The sequence below is a fragment of the Pygoscelis adeliae genome, unplaced genomic scaffold, assembly GCF_000699105.1.
Source record: "Pygoscelis adeliae isolate BGI_AS28 unplaced genomic scaffold, ASM69910v1 Scaffold135, whole genome shotgun sequence".
Lineage (NCBI taxonomy): Eukaryota > Metazoa > Chordata > Aves > Sphenisciformes > Spheniscidae > Pygoscelis > Pygoscelis adeliae.
This window is the reverse complement of record NW_008824908.1, coordinates 1,704,170-1,720,041: the sequence shown is the minus strand read 5'-3', so window position 1 is coordinate 1,720,041 and position 15,872 is coordinate 1,704,170. Positions and strand designations below refer to the sequence as shown.

The 15,872-nt window shown below is 46.3% G+C and overlaps 1 protein-coding gene across 1 annotated transcript in view; it reads left to right on the top strand.

Moving 5' to 3' along the window:
• FAM65B (family with sequence similarity 65, member B) overlaps positions 1-15,872 on the top strand; it is a 70,916-nt gene that overhangs the window by 31,075 nt on the left and 23,969 nt on the right. Inside the window, exons 2-8 of the mRNA XM_009324916.1 lie at positions 2,882-3,008; positions 4,266-4,421; positions 5,056-5,134; positions 5,350-5,373; positions 6,028-6,081; positions 8,982-9,131; positions 10,087-10,150. Of these exons, the coding sequence (XP_009323191.1) occupies positions 2,908-3,008; positions 4,266-4,421; positions 5,056-5,134; positions 5,350-5,373; positions 6,028-6,081; positions 8,982-9,131; positions 10,087-10,150 (628 nt within the window). The 5' untranslated portion in view covers positions 2,882-2,907. The remainder of the gene's footprint in view (positions 1-2,881; positions 3,009-4,265; positions 4,422-5,055; positions 5,135-5,349; positions 5,374-6,027; positions 6,082-8,981; positions 9,132-10,086; positions 10,151-15,872) is intronic.

The window sequence follows — 15,872 nt, the reverse complement described above, 5'->3', positions numbered from 1 at the left end:
CTGGTCATGACTACTACCCAACTTCAAGTTTGGTTTTATTCCCCTTATTTTCTGAGGAACGGCTGATGTTTATGCAGTTAAATCTCCTCTGACTGTCAGTGTTTAGCTTCTACCTTCATAGGTCTCCAGATGCTGTCGGGGGGGTGTTAATCATCCTGTCAAACAGGGCAAGTGCTGGACACTTGCAAGGGATTTTCTGCTCCTTGGCACTCTGGACCCAACTTTTAATGCAAATCCGTGTATGCAAATGGGAGCATACAGCACGCAGCTTAACTGTCTTAAGGCTATTTGCAAAACCAAAGGGAACTTGCTGCGCGAACCCCCAGAGTAGTGTGATCAGGGGGTTTCTGCTTTGTCTCTTGGGAGCTGGTTCTCGGTGGGGCTTGAACTCTTAGATGTCAGCTGGTGTGGGTAGAAGCAGTACCGTCTACAGGGATGCAAGGTTTGACCCTGGAGGTTGCAAAGTGGCTTCTGCCGAGTGCCGGGTATCAGCAAGCCTGAGCAGAGCTCAGCCCTGCAGAGGTGTGCTGAGAGCCTTAAGGAGCTAGGGGTGAGTGTAGGGCCAAATTTGGGCTCTTATTGACTGGAGACTCAAGTATCTCCAGCTGTGGCTGGAGCATGTTTATCCCTGCATGAGTTAGCTGAAGTGCATCCTCACTGCAGTTTCTCCTGAGCCTGCGAGGAGTGACTGTTCCCAACCCCTCCTGCTCCCACCCTCTCCCTTTCCCACATCTCTCCTGGCCATGGGTTTCTGCCCAGCATGGGTGCTCACGGCCCTGGTCTGCCTGAGAACAACTTCTCTGTCCCAAGGGTTTTTCCTTGCTGTGGTTAAACTAGCTCAGCCCTGAGCTGGACGTGCTGCATTGGGCTCGGCCAGGGACACGAACGGTGGAGCACTGTTATCTGCTGGCCACAGCAGAGGAGAAAACTGGCCTTAATTGCAGCCCAGGTGGTATCTCTGAGGGCTGTCCAGTTACATGGGGCAACCCTCACTTCCAAAACAGAAAGATGTATGCTGTTTTGGTTGTGCAATGGAAAAAACTTCACATTACCAGTAGCACTGGCAATGCTGGGACTGGAAGAAGTATTTCTGGCAGAGCTCTTGCAGAAATATTCCTGACAAAGCGGTTCCTCGGGCAATGCAGTCCTTTCCATGGAGAAACAGTAGACATCTACCACCACCTCAAAGAGTATTTGCCCAGCTTAATGCTACAAATTAAGTATAGCTGGACGGTGCACAAAGTTTCCCCGTGTATTTGCTTTCTCCAGTGAGTGTTTGCCGTGCATGCACCACGTAGCTCTGGTGCTTATCTTTAATAAATATGTTCAGTTGCGAAGGCTTACACTGCAAATCTGTGGCCTTCACAAGTGGCTGCTTTTTTGGGCGCTTGTGATCGATCCTTGTCTGTGGGAATGAGCGGGTGATTTAGATTCGCTGTCAGCCCCTCAGCCCCGTAGGTCACGGTTTCACAGAGCATCAGCTCCGTCACCTGCAGGCAGCTCCAGCCCCTGCCATGCCATCCTGCCTCAGCACCAAACTCACCCCTCGGCCCAGCTGTTGGAGTGAAATGAACTGGGGGCATGGGGCGTGCCGGGTCCAGCTTTTAAAATTAATGGGGGAAAAAATTATTAAAAAATCTCTTTTTCATTTTTTGTCAGGTTATTTTTAAGCTGGCCTAGTTTCTCAATCCATTTCACAGTGCAACAGCATTAGCAGCCATGCTGGCATCCCAGGAAGGAAGGAGGCAGTGAGAGGATGGGTCCTGCGGGTTGGGGGAGCCAGTCCCTGGCAGCACCCGCTGACCAGTGCCCTCTTCTCCAGCATCCCCGTTCCCCTCCCGCTCTCTGCCCTGCTGCCTGGCCTCAGCTGGCCGTGACACTCCTCAAACGGCTCGGTGAGGCCATTCACCTTGCCAGAGCAGCACAAAACCAAGGCAGCAGAAAAATCTGCTTCGTTGTCTGCGGATGGCAGCAAGCGCCGGGGTCGAGACAAGGAAAACAGTGGATCAAGGAGGAAAGGAAGAGGGAGGCGTCCCCCTTTCCCCTCGTGGCAGCAGCAAGCTGATGGAGCTGTTGTGAACCACGGCACTTGTTTGCTATTTCTTTGCGGGTGTGTTGAAATCACCTTAGTTTGGTGCAGATGCTGAGCTGGGCCTTGCAAATGAGCACAGACACAGAGCAAGGGCTTCCTTCCAGGGTGCTGAGGCCCCCCGGACACATGAAATGCAGAGCATACGGTGCCTGGAGCTTGTTTACCTGTCTCTCGTCGTGGTGGAGAGAGCATCCCTCTTTCATCACGGCATGCCGTGACTGTGCATACACCCACCACGTCTTCCTTCTCAGCAACCAGGCAGGAACAGCCATGGGGAAAATGAGCAAGGATCAAAGGGGAGCTGCAGGACTTGATTCACGCTGAATGAACCCTCTTTTTTTAAATTTTACTATACGTAATAACACTTTGCAGTGATGGTGAGTGCCCCCTAAGAGCTCTGCACACTCCCAAAATAATCTCCGGGACACCCTGATGTAGCAGATGGGGACACCAGGGCTGGGGAAGAAGCATGCCAGGCATGGCAGAAATCAGTGATGGCACTGAGATTATCATGCTGAAGCATCTTGTTTCTAGTCCCACATCCAGACCCTCTTTGTGTCTCTGACACATTTTCAGTAGACCCTGGGCCATAAGTCTGAAGTGAAAATAGGGACGTTTTATTTTTGAGGCGGGACGATTTGGCAACACAAACAGATTCGTGCCCTGGCTCGCGGCCCCTCGTGGGGGACAGTTACCCCTTACCATGACTGATGGACACCAGGCAGTCCCAGCCTCACCACCTACCTCTTACCCTCCATTGTCGCTGACCTGCTTTCTGTTGTTTTTCAGGAATATCTTCCAGGCTCCCCGAAATCATGTCAATAGGATCACATTCATTCTCTCCAGGAGGTCCTAATGGGATTATTAGAAGCCAGTCCTTCGCTGGCTTCAGCGGGCTTCAGGAGAGACGCTCCAGGCAAGTGCCGTGCTCTCTAAGGGGAATTTCCAAATCAGGCCGTAAGGGAGCCCTGGGATTTAGGGGGTGAAGGTGGAAAAGAGACGAGAGAGGACTGCCTTCTCTCGGACTTGCTAAAGAAAGACTTCTAGGCTAAAATCTCTATATATAATGCTTGTATAACTAAGCTGTTACCCTCTGCCTTAGCTACCAAGTGCCTGTTTGCCTCTTCCCCATTAATGCAGGGCTTCCTCACATGCCTCAGAGCTGTGAGAGAATTTCAGAGAATCATTTTAATTTACTAACTTATGCAGTGATCTTTTCAACATGTGAAATGTGCAGGAATATGATACACTTCCCACCGCCCCCAGTTTAAGACCATTGCCACCTAAAAGACAGTTTTCTCATTGCTACACTGCTATGAATTCAAAACAACTCTGTTTCCCTTGCAGGGCTGCCGTCATGTCCTGCTGGAAACAGGGCAGAGCTCGGCTGAAGAGCCTTTCCTTGCACCGCCCTTTAGCTAGACAGGACTTAGCGCTTTGAGTCAGGCACTTACCAACTCATCCAGTCCCTGATGCCCCCAGAGGCTACTTTCCAATTAATTTTAACTTGTGTAAAGTCTCCAAGTGCCAGACCACCAGTTAGCAATTGAGGAGGAACGGCAGGCAAAGGGTTGCCTCCCATTGTCAACTCAAGTCAGTGATGGTTGTTAGATGCTGACCTACCCCCAGCAGAGTCACGGAAGAGGCACCTATATGCAGCACAACTATCCTCCCTTTGCCATACAGAGCTACCTATGGTCCATGCTCAAGACCAGCAGCATGATGCTGCCCTCCAGACACGCTCTTAAACGGGCCCCAATCTTCCTTAGGAGCCTGCAGACTTTACACCCAAGATTATCTGGGCTCCCCTTTGTTTGTAGCACCTGGATGTAGCTCAGCCCTTTTATGGCTATGGCTATGGCTGAGCAACGTGAGGCAGGACAGGCATGGTGTAAGACAGAGAAACGTCTGATGAGCCTCAGACTCAGCCCAGCGTTTCCAGACCAGCATTTGTATCTCTGCAAGGCAACTGGCATATCAAGAGCTGACAGCGCGTGTCCCAGGCTGCTCAGACTTCTTAACCTGTAAACAAACGCAGTCCTTTAACTGGCAGGCACAGAAGCAGATTCGTTTCTGCTAGCAGAGATAGTATCAGAAGATTTCCTCGAGCTATGCTCCTTTGAGGTCATCAAGATTTATAGGGGTTTCCTCATCTTTCATGTTCATTTTGCAGGTGTAACTCCTTTATTGAAAATTCCTCTGCACTCAAGAAGCCCCAAGCAAAGGTGAAGAAAATGCATAATTTGGGCCATAAGAACAGCACCACGCCCAAAGAGCCCCAGCCTAAAAGGATGGAAGAGGTCTATCGAGCCCTGAAGAATGGCCTAGAGTAAGAGCCTTTATCCTGCTTGTTGATTGAAGCTTTCTGTGACATTTTAGAGCCTAGAGAAACATATCACAGGAACAGGGATCCCTAATCGTAGGAGGGGAAAATATACCACTTGGAGCCTGGATTGCAACACTTAGGATCTGAAATATTTGTATGGGAAACAGGGGGCAGAATCCCATTTCCACTCAAATTGCTAGGAAGGCTCCCAAAGGCTGGGATTTCAACATCAGATTATTTTTTTTTCCCTCCGAATTTCCTAGAGTCCTATCAGAGGCTTGTATCGCCCTTAAGATAACGTCCCAGATGATAACAGGGCTTTTACCAGCCTGATACAGGAGCAGCGATTGGAAGACACCAGCCTGTAAACTAAGCAGCAGATTAGCTTCCTTGAAACTGGTTGTTCAGTGTAAGAACACTGAGCTCTCATACACAGCTAAATAAGTGGCTCCTATTTATTCCCAAAAAGGCAGCACGGAGCTGCTTTTAGGACAGATCAATATAAATGAGTTTTTGTCTGAAAACGGATCCAATGAGGAGAGCCATTTTTTGCACAGATTTTCTTTTAGGATGGTCAGCAGCCAGCTCGGTATGTGCTGCAGAGCTCGTGCATCCCTTCTCTGGTTTGTGTTTACAGGGAGTATCTGGAAGTTCACCAGACAGAGCTGGATAAGTTGACTACTCAGTTAAAAGACATGAAAAGAAACTCACGCCTGGTATGTGTCACGCTTTTTCATCGTGCAGATGCACAGTAACCTTCTCGAGGTGCTGGAGCAGCCAGGGGGTGGGAGCGGGATACAGGGAATTTGCATTGATGCTCTTCTCTTCCAACCCTGGTCTTATTTGTGATTTCTATTGACTGATGAAGATTACTTTCTCGTGGTGGTATTATGTTGCAAAATTAATCACAGTTTTATCTTCTCTGTTGCAGGGAGTCCTGTATGATTTAGATAAGGTACGTTATCCCCTTTGACACTGATTTTGCAAGGAAGCATTAGTATCCATATGGTGTACATAGCTGGCATGGGAAACCTCTCTCAGCTCGATCTACTACCCAGGCCAACACCATCGAGGGAGAAGTTACCTGACAATTTGCACTTGCGAAGGAAGAAGTCCCGCTCCCCTCCTCTTCCCAGGGGCTCTGGTATTGCCTGGCGCCTCCGCCAGCCAGCTGTCCTCACTAACCCGGCATCAAGCTTACCCCACCAGCCCTTCCCCAGGGTCTGTCGAGTTAAACTGGCTCCGGGATGGGCACAGGGAAGGAGGCAGACCCCTGCCAGGGGAGGAGGGAGGCAGAGGAGCAAGACCTCCTATTTCTGTCAGCTGCCAGTCGTTAAATCCATCGCCTTGGGCAACTTCGCCCTGCCAGCTCCAGGCGGGTGGGAGTCTGGCAGGGGCACGCCAAGGGTGGCTGTGGGAGCCAGGTCAAGCCCCGGCTCATCCCTGCTCCTGCCAATTCTGCGGAAGAAAAAATTGAAAAATTGAAAATATTTTTCCCCACAGGAAAACAAAAAAAAAGAAAAAAAAAAGACCTGAGTAGAGCTAGCCTGGTGATGACTTACTGATTTATTTAAATGTGCCTCACCCTCTGCCTCTTCCTTTCCTTCAGCAAATCAAAGCGGTCGAAAGATACATGAGAAGGCTGGAGTTCCACATTAGCAAGGTAATGAGCGCTCCTATCATCTTCCTTCTGCATCTGCTCCTATGTTATGAGGAAAACAAACCCTTGGCCTCCTGCTACCCTTCCACTCCGGGGAGGCCGCCTTGATGAAGCCTCTCCCAGATTCAGTATTTTTACTGCGATGGGCTGGTGGTCGGAGCCAAAGAAAGGGTTTCCATGTGGTTCGTAGCCCCCAAGGTCCAGCCGTGCCCCGAGACACTCCCGCCTGGCTTTTAGGTACAGAGAGAATGCAGGATCAGGCGCCTGCTGAGAAACATCTATCTCATTGCTTATTGTTAAACTATAGGTAGAGAGAGAGTTGCATCTGAAAGTACTTTAATTCGGCAGTTGTCTCTACTGTACGCAGCAGCTAGATTGGACTTACTCCTGGATTCCACTGCTAACGCTCTTGCTGCGTGGTTTGGGGCCCACATCCACTTGATTACATTGGTGAGAATAGTCAGTAGAGATACTTGTGATTTATACTAATACATTTTAGAGCTGGACAAAATCCATGGCATGTATTCTCTTACTTGCAAACATATCTGCTAGCGATTAGTTGCTTTTCTGAGCCTGACAAAAGAATGAATTATTTTTGATGGATGAAACGTCTTTTGAGAGTCATTTGAAAAGCGTTCGCGCAGCTTGAAGTGCTCCAATTATGACAATCCATCCAAACCTTTTAATTTCAGTCTTCTTTTACTTTTGGAGCTGAAAAAAAAAATCATCAGGCGATAGACTGAAATTTTGTTCCCCAAACGACCTTCTCTCTTGCTGGCAACACGAATGGCAAAATTAGTGCTTAAAGAACATTTCCATTCAAGTCCTTCCCACTCCAGCCTGCTCAGAGCTAATGGTTTCAGGGCTTATAATAGGACTGAAAAGCACCAAACACAAGAGGTAATGCTGGTCAGTATTACTCAAGCTTGCCGAGTACATTAGTTCACTTTCTGTAACCCACAGCAACAGAGACAAAAGGAACAGAGCTGTGCTGCGTTAAAACAGACGGGCTTGGGCAGGTAAAGAAACATCTTTGTTTCTAATGATAGAGAAGGTCTTCTTCAGCTGTACCAGATCAGGGCCGCAGCGATGCCTTCCGCCACCAACCTGCCGCCGCTCTGTAGAGGAAGCAGAGCGAGGAAAACGGGATGCGCGGCAGCAGACCCCATGTATTTAGGCGGGCAGATGAGCGTGCCCTAGCCACGCTCACATGGGCAGGGGCAGGACGACAACCCTGGGCTAACGCTCCACCCGGATGGCAGAAGTAAATACCAAGTGACAGCTATTTATAGTAGCTGTCTTTAGCTTGCTGACTTGCAAGAGAAATAGGAGTGGATATGACTCCAAGAAGCTTTTTTTGTAACTTTGAAATGGCAAAATGCTACCTGTGCCTCCATTACCCTTTGCTGAACTCTTTCATTTTGCAAAGCAGTCCCTGTTTTGGTTAGGGATCCCTCAAGTCAGAGGCTTCGGCCACCAGGTATCCAAGCTAGCCTTGTAAAAGTCGACCTAACTCCTTGAAGCTGTCAGGAGGAACAGTCCCGCTCCAAACAAATAAGCAGCAACAAGCATTATGTTAGCGGTTAAGCAGGCTTGGAAAATAGGATTTGGAACATGCCTGGATTGTCACGTCAGGCTCATCTCTAATGCAGCAACACAAAGCCGTAGACTGAGGAAGCCAAGGCGCTGGAAGCTTTCATAGAGAGCAGCTCTGCTGTGAAAATCCACTACTGAGCAACAAGCACCATGGGGCACAAGGCGATTGCTTGATGTCAGAGATAACAAAGGAAAAAAGTTATTCTAAGTAAAAGCCAAATATCGTCCTATCTTAACAGGGACATTAGAAGCAGAAAGAAGAGACAGCTTCCTCTGTTCCTTTCCTTCTCCTCACCCTGATACAGGCAGATTAGAAAACCTACATTTCCTGTATCTGGCAGATTAAGTTTATATAAATATATACCACTATATATAGCTTGTGTGTATATATATATACAGCAGCTATACCATTGTAGACTCCCACCGAACAGCTCAGATGGAGTAAATGTATACATTCAGTGCAGGGATCAGAGGGAAAAGGGAAACCAAAGCATGAGACACACGTAAAGCCACTGCACCCTGAAGCTAGATCCAGCTGAGACTTAAACTGTGTGTGAGTAGGTTTTGCAAAACTGCCAGAGTGCTTACAAAATGTTAGGTGCCAAAGTCATGCCAAAGGACTTCTAAGAAGATGACTAGGAAATTATGTGAATGCCTGTGGAGCTGAAGTTGAAAACTTTCTTAATTTGACATCAGCTGTTTCTAAGTCCTTTACTTGTGCTGATTCTGACTATGACTCCCAGTTTCTGGAGGACAGGCAGTGGGAATTCAAAAAGAATCACTCCCTCCTTCCAATATTACCTATTAGTCAAATATCGCAACAGCCTCAATCCACGGCTGGCGTTAGCAATACAGGAGACGTTGCTGGCCCTGTGTGCCATAAATGTGCCATTTAATGCGTCCAGTCCCCTTTGGCAGTGTGAACATTGCAGTTGCCTTTGAAAGAACTCTTCCACACCAGTATGTTTGAGAAGCTTGCTGCATGCCTGCCCTACCGTTATGATTGTACGTAGCCCAGAGAGGGGGGAAAGGGAGTAGCAATGGTTAAAGGCATGCGGGGCAGGCAGGTGAATTGCTGGCAGCATCTGGTGTTGCTGTAATGAGATTTTTACAGTGGAAGTTATTTTTATCTTGTGTTTCTTTTTCATAGACTGTAACAGTATCACAGCTTCCTTTGCTCACCCCTTCCAATGGATCTAACAGTTTGGCTTAGTTTCCTTGTAATGCAAATGACTTCATTGTTTGTTGGTTTTATTTTGTTGGGTTTTCTCAGTTTTTTTTCAATGTACCCTCATTGTTCCCACTAGGTGGATGAGCTTTATGAAGCCTATTGTATCCAAAGACGTCTCTGCGATGGTGCCAGCAAAATGAAGCAAGCCTTTGCAATGTCTCCTGCCAGCAAAGCAGCCCGAGAGAGTTTAACTGAAATCAACAGGAGTTCCAAGGAGTACACAGAGGTACATCCTCATCAGCTTAGTCTTTCGCTCTCACACCGTTTGAAGGCCATGGGAACTTTGCCACTGATTTCGGAGAGAATTTCATCCAGATAAAAGAATTAAAAGCAAACTCAGCAAAGATGAATTATTATTTATTTGTTTGTCTTCTGGTGAATACCTGATGACTTACAGAGACAGGTTACATGGGCCCAAAGACTTCCTTGAAATACTAATGTTTATGTTCAACAAGAGCAGGGTTATACACAGGAACTGCTGCACACAAAAAACCCATAAATCTGCCCCAAACCTACATATATTCTAACTACGTCTTTCCCACCCCGCAGATTTTGGGATGGCAGGTTGGCTGGAACCCATGTGTATACAGACATCTGCTGCATCCTATCCAGTTTTACTTGCTGCGATCGGCATCTATGTTATTAAACAGGCAGTAGATGAAGAAAGGTCTAACAGTGTTACAAACATCCCAGCACACAAGCTGTGACAGCCTTCCGAAATGTGAAGGAAGAACTGGAGAGGGTCCGGTACCCGTCTCCCACAGTCTTTTTTTTTTCTTAATGTAGTCCATGTTTCTTGAGAGATTAAAAACATGCTGGGAGCCACTTTGGCATGAAGCTGCTGCTGGCACATGTCCTGGCTGGAGAGGACTGGGACAGTGACCAGGTTACGCTTCAAGGGCCACAACTGCCCTCTGCCAACGGGAGGATTAGAGCGCAAAGAAGAAGAGCACGGGGTTACATTCAGCTTCAGAGCGAGCAGGCATAGCTCAGCTGCCATTTTTAGGGCCAGACCTGGTTAAACAGCAAGGATGGCTCTGGCAGATTGATTTTATTGCAAAATATCTTTCATCTGCATAGCAGAATCTTTCCTTCCAAATAGACCTTAAAAAAAAAAAGAAAAGAAAAAAAAAGGCAGAAAGCGGGTTTGCCTGACCTCACTATTCTCTTTTCCAACACAGAACATGTGTACCATAGAAGCAGAGCTGGAAAACCTATTGGGGGAGTTTTGCATCAAGATGAAAGGTAATTGCCTTTTCACCTTTCCCTTCTTTCTCCCTGAACAGTAGTGGTCTCTGCACGTTAGCGGGGGCATCGAGACATGCTAGTTTGACGTGTATTTATGATAGGCGTGGCTTTCCCCCACTGCACCCTTTGCTGAACCTTCAAACCCCCAACTTACACCCCTGCCCAGTGGAAAGGATCACAGAGCCAGGAACATCAAAGCTTACAGAGAGACTTTGTGAGATGCTGCTGCTTCTTTTCAAGGCTAATTACCTCCTTCAAACGCTCCTTCCAACAGCCAAAGCAATTCAATTTTGAAGGCTGCTGTACCTTTTGCCTCCATTTCCATAATCCTTTAAGAAGATGACTGGAAAATTATGTGAATGCCCGTGGAGCTAAAGTTCGAAATACTTCCTTAATTTGACATCAGCTGTTTCTAAGTCCTTTACTTTTGCTGATTCTGACTACTACTGTTTTTGAGCAAATGTAAAAAAGCAAAGACCTGGGGGTAGTTTACCATTTAAACACCTAGATAACTCAGTGGTGGCATTCACCTTTCGGTTTATTCCCTGTCTTTACGACAGGGGACTTTATGGGTTTGAAAACAATGGAATCAGTTTTACCTGAAGCCTCAGTGAATCACCAGGTATTGCTAACACTGTTATCCCTTTAAGACTCAATGTCTTAAAGAAGAGATTGTGGGGGGGTCTTTTTTGGCTCTTCAATCACTGCCATGAAAATAGTTCTATAAACCAAAATCAGCATCTAAATATTCATGCACTCTTAATTCTTCGTTTGAAATCTTGCCATTTAAAAAATTTGCAGTATTGCTGGTGGAGTTTTTAGAGCTCACAAATCTCATACAGGGTTTTGATTCTGCCTGCCTTGTCACATCTGTGAGTTAGTTGTGTCCAGTGGTTGCAGTGCATGAGACATGATCTAGCTTAGATCAAGTTAAAATAGTTATTTCATGCTTCCATACTAGAGAAAACAAGTACAGCAGCTATTATAGTTCTCCTAGCTGCATCCCACAGCACCAAACCTCAGGTTTTAAAGCCCCCACTCTTAGGTACTGCAAAGGCAGTCAAAGATGCATAGATGTGAAGTTACAAGACGGACACACAGAGCCTGAGCCAGATATTTCTACACCCACAGCAGAAGTGCAGCGTGGACACGCTGAAGGAAACACGAGGTCACACAGTGTAGAAAGGGAATTGCGTCAGGCCAGGTCCCTCGGAGCGTTTCCTTACTTGCTGTAAATGCGGTGCAATGTACAGTTCCTGACAGCAGGGCGTGTTGCAGAAGGTGTCATGGCATCGCAAATGACTGGCCCCCTCTCTTCTGAATGCCCAAATCCTCCCGCAAAGCTCAAGAGCTCTCAAGGAGCCAGGTGCTGTGCTCACATGCAGGAGCAGAGCACAAACCACAAACAGCTACTTCTGAACACAGTTGTCGTAACATAAAGAAGCCCAAATTAGAAAATAGCAAAGAAAAATGTCATATCATTAATTATTCTCTAATTAGGACATCTAAGATTTCTACCTAGATAGTTTTCCCTAGGAATAAGAATCCAATAGGACAATCCAGCCATTGCTATTGCTAAAATTCACAGCAGCTCTAGCACAAAAGCCTACAGATCATGCAGCAATCTTCCCCCTTATGTTATGCTGCAGCATATCCAGCTAACTTTGGGATCTAATCTAAAATCAAAGCATTCCTCTCCCCAAAGCTTATCTGTTCCTAGACATTCCAGTGAAAGTTATTTTTATTTTGTGCCCTCTGTCACTTACGCTGAAAGCAAGCCAACCAACACAGTGCTGTCAGGAAGCAGGGGACCCACACTGTGTTTTTATGACTGATATTTAAAAAAAAAAAAAAGCCTAATCATTTTTTTTATCCTTTTTTTTAAAACTTGCCAGCAGGCTTTGTCAAAGCTTACAGAGAGACTTTGTGAGATGCTGCTGCTTCTTTTCAAGGCTAATTACCTCCTTCAAACGCTCCTTCCAACAGCCAAAGCAATTCAATTTTGAAGGCTGCTGTACCTTTTGCCTCCATTTCCATAATCCTTTAAGAAGATGACTGGAAAATTATGTGAATGCCCGTGGAGCTAAAGTTCGAAATACTTCCTTAATTTGACATCAGCTGTTTCTAAGTCCTTTACTTTTGCTGATTCTGACTACTACTGTTTTTGAGCAAATGTAAAAAAGCAAAGACCTGGGGGTAGTTTACCATTTAAACACCTAGATAACTCAGTGGTGGCATTCACCTTTCGGTTTATTCCCTGTCTTTACGACAGGGGACTTTATGGGTTTGAAAACAATGGAATCAGTTTTACCTGAAGCCTCAGTGAATCACCAGGTATTGCTAACACTGTTATCCCTTTAAGACTCAATGTCTTAAAGAAGAGATTGTGGGGGGGTCTTTTTTGGCTCTTCAATCACTGCCATGAAAATAGTTCTATAAACCAAAATCAGCATCTAAATATTCATGCACTCTTAATTCTTCGTTTGAAATCTTGCCATTTAAAAAATTTGCAGTATTGCTGGTGGAGTTTTTAGAGCTCACAAATCTCATACAGGGTTTTGATTCTGCCTGCCTTGTCACAGCTGTGAGTTAGTTGTGTCCAGTGGTTGCAGTGCATGAGACATGATCTAGCTTAGATCAAGTTAAAATAGTTATTTCATGCTTCCATACTAGAGAAAACAAGTACAGCAGCTATTATAGTTCTCCTAGCTGCATCCCACAGCACCAAACCTCAGGTTTTAAAGCCCCCACTCTTAGGTACTGCAAAGGCAGTCAAAGATGCATAGATGTGAAGTTACAAGACGGACACACAGAGCCTGAGCCAGATATTTCTACACCCACAGCAGAAGTGCAGCGTGGACACGCTGAAGGAAACACGAGGTCACACAGTGTAGAAAGGGAATTGCGTCAGGCCAGGTCCCTCGGAGCGTTTCCTTACTTGCTGTAAATGCGGTGCAATGTACAGTTCCTGACAGCAGGGCGTGTTGCAGAAGGTGTCATGGCATCGCAAATGACTGGCCCCCTCTCTTCTGAATGCCCAAATCCTCCCGCAAAGCTCAAGAGCTCTCAAGGAGCCAGGTGCTGTGCTCACATGCAGGAGCAGAGCACAAACCACAAACAGCTACTTCTGAACACAGTTGTCGTAACATAAAGAAGCCCAAATTAGAAAATAGCAAAGAAAAATGTCATATCATTAATTATTCTCTAATTAGGACATCTAAGATTTCTACCTAGATAGTTTTCCCTAGGAATAAGAATCCAATAGGACAATCCAGCCATTGCTATTGCTAAAATTCACAGCAGCTCTAGCACAAAAGCCTACAGATCATGCAGCAATCTTCCCCCTTATGTTATGCTGCAGCATATCCAGCTAACTTTGGGATCTAATCTAAAATCAAAGCATTCCTCTCCCCAAAGCTTATCTGTTCCTAGACATTCCAGTGAAAGTTATTTTTATTTTGTGCCCTCTGTCACTTACGCTGAAAGCAAGCCAACCAACACAGTGCTGTCAGGAAGCAGGGGACCCACACTGTGTTTTTATGACTGATATTTAAAAAAAAAAAAAAAGCCTAATCATTTTATTATCTTTATTTTGAAAACTTGCCAGCAGGCTTTGACTACTGCTCAGGATTAATCAGCTGTTGGAATTAAACAGGGAAACCCAGTGTGGAAAATTAGAAGTCCCTGTATGGAATCTGCGTGTCCTGTTACGATGTATGGGGAAGTGCCCCTACACCTGTTGGACGTGCCAGGACGGCAGGAGGTGAAATGCCCAGCCGTTTCACACAGGGAGAGTGATACGCTGGCCTGACGCACCAGGAGCTCTGCAACACCGACCCCAGCACAAGCACCAAAGTCCACATGTCCAGCATCCTGCACATGAGCAGGATGCTGCATGTTGTACATCCTGCACATGTACAGGATGCTGTACATGCTGCATGAACTGATGCCTTCAGGTGGCCCTGCCAGCGAAGGACACTAGTGCCCTGCCACCTTACCACAGCCACGTAATGGCCCTATCCCCTAATTACTTGTGCTGAAGCCCCAGGAGCAACCTCCCATCCCATCTGCATTACAAGCCCAGGACAGTGCTTTTACAAAGGCGCGACATTTGAAATGGTACGGTAGAGCCATTGGCTCCTGCCATACATTTAGTCCCTAAGTGCCACTCAGTTACCAAAAAGTACCTATCCCCTGTAATCAAGTCAGTGCTTAGCCCCCTCTTCATCAGGCTGAAGAGACTTGACCAGCGCCTGCTGCTGCAGGAGCTCAGTTCCAGGTTCACCTCTCCTGCCGCTTCCTTCTGCGTCCGTCTGCCCAAACCAGTGCCTGGTTGGGCCAGTCAGTGCTCACGGACCTCGACTCCAGACAACGTCCATGTCGAGTTTTAAGCTGTTTTTCCCCACCCTCCCACCCCATCCTCTGAGCAAAGAAAGGACCTTTTATTTTCCTCAGATACTTTCAGTGATGTCCCAGCAGAGATCAAATTCACTTAGAAAAGCATGCCTGGGGAGAGAGAAGCAGCAGTGGAGTGCTAGAAAGCTTAAATTATTTATAAACAGTAAATAAATTAGAAAGGAACTGGTAATATGAGCTCTGCGCAAGGGCTCCTCTGTTCTGCTAAGCAGTAAGATGAGCGAAGAAAACTCTTCCCTGGTCAAGGAAATGGAAGAGGAGCAGATCACAGGGACAGGCCCTGACTGCATGCAGGAGTCTAGTTGCTCCTACAGTCCAGCTAACAGGACTAATTCAGCCCAGTAAATAAAACCAACATTAGGGTTCATCTTACTTGCCTTGATTTTAACACACCCGTATATGTTCCACCACGGTATTTTAGGATAAATGCAGCCCAAAGACCCCGGGAAGTTTGTTTTCATTTCCTTCCTCTGCCACAGGCTTTGTATGTGTCCTCAGACTGGTTTCTTCGGGCGTTGCAACACTAGAGGCATAGTTTTAGGCTTAACCAGGTAAAGGTAGGTAAATTTTTATACCAAAACAAGTGCAATAGCAAACTATTGCAGGAGTTTGTGAGAAAGGAGAGGTTCCCTCTGTGGAGGCAGAGGATTAGATTAATGAAAACCAACCAGTTGCATCCAGTAGAAGAACGGATCGCAAGGCCAGGAGAGGAATGGTAACGTCCTTGGGATTTCAGGGTGGTCACAAGCCTCAGGAAACTTTCCATTTTATATACACATTGCCAATGTAGAAATAGCATCATCATGTCCTACCTTTAAAAAAAAAAAAAAAAATCAAGCAAACATATACCACAAGTGCTTTGCTGCACTACTTCTCCCCCTCTGGGGAAAGACAGGATAAATCTCGTATTACAGATGTCAGTCAGGTGTCTTGATGTACTTACTATTGAAAGATACTCGGATCGTATGGGAATGATAATGTTATGGAAACGCCAAACAGAAGGAGCCGCTCTTGTGTTTCTATTAAGATGTACTAAAAAGGAATCTGGATTGAAATGTATAGCTCGGTCGGATTAGTGTTAAGCAGCAAGCACTAGATGGTAATCAGCAGCTCGCCTACGCATCATGATAGTAAGGGTGCCAAGCTTGGTTTCTGAAGCCAGATTACGTCAGGAAGCTGTTTCTTCTTTTTCTATAACTATTATAGAATAATCCGAGCTGTTATAGGAGAAAAAGCTGGAAAGTGCCAATCTTCGGTACGCAAGAAACCACAACCCAATGAATTATATACCAAAAAAAAAAGA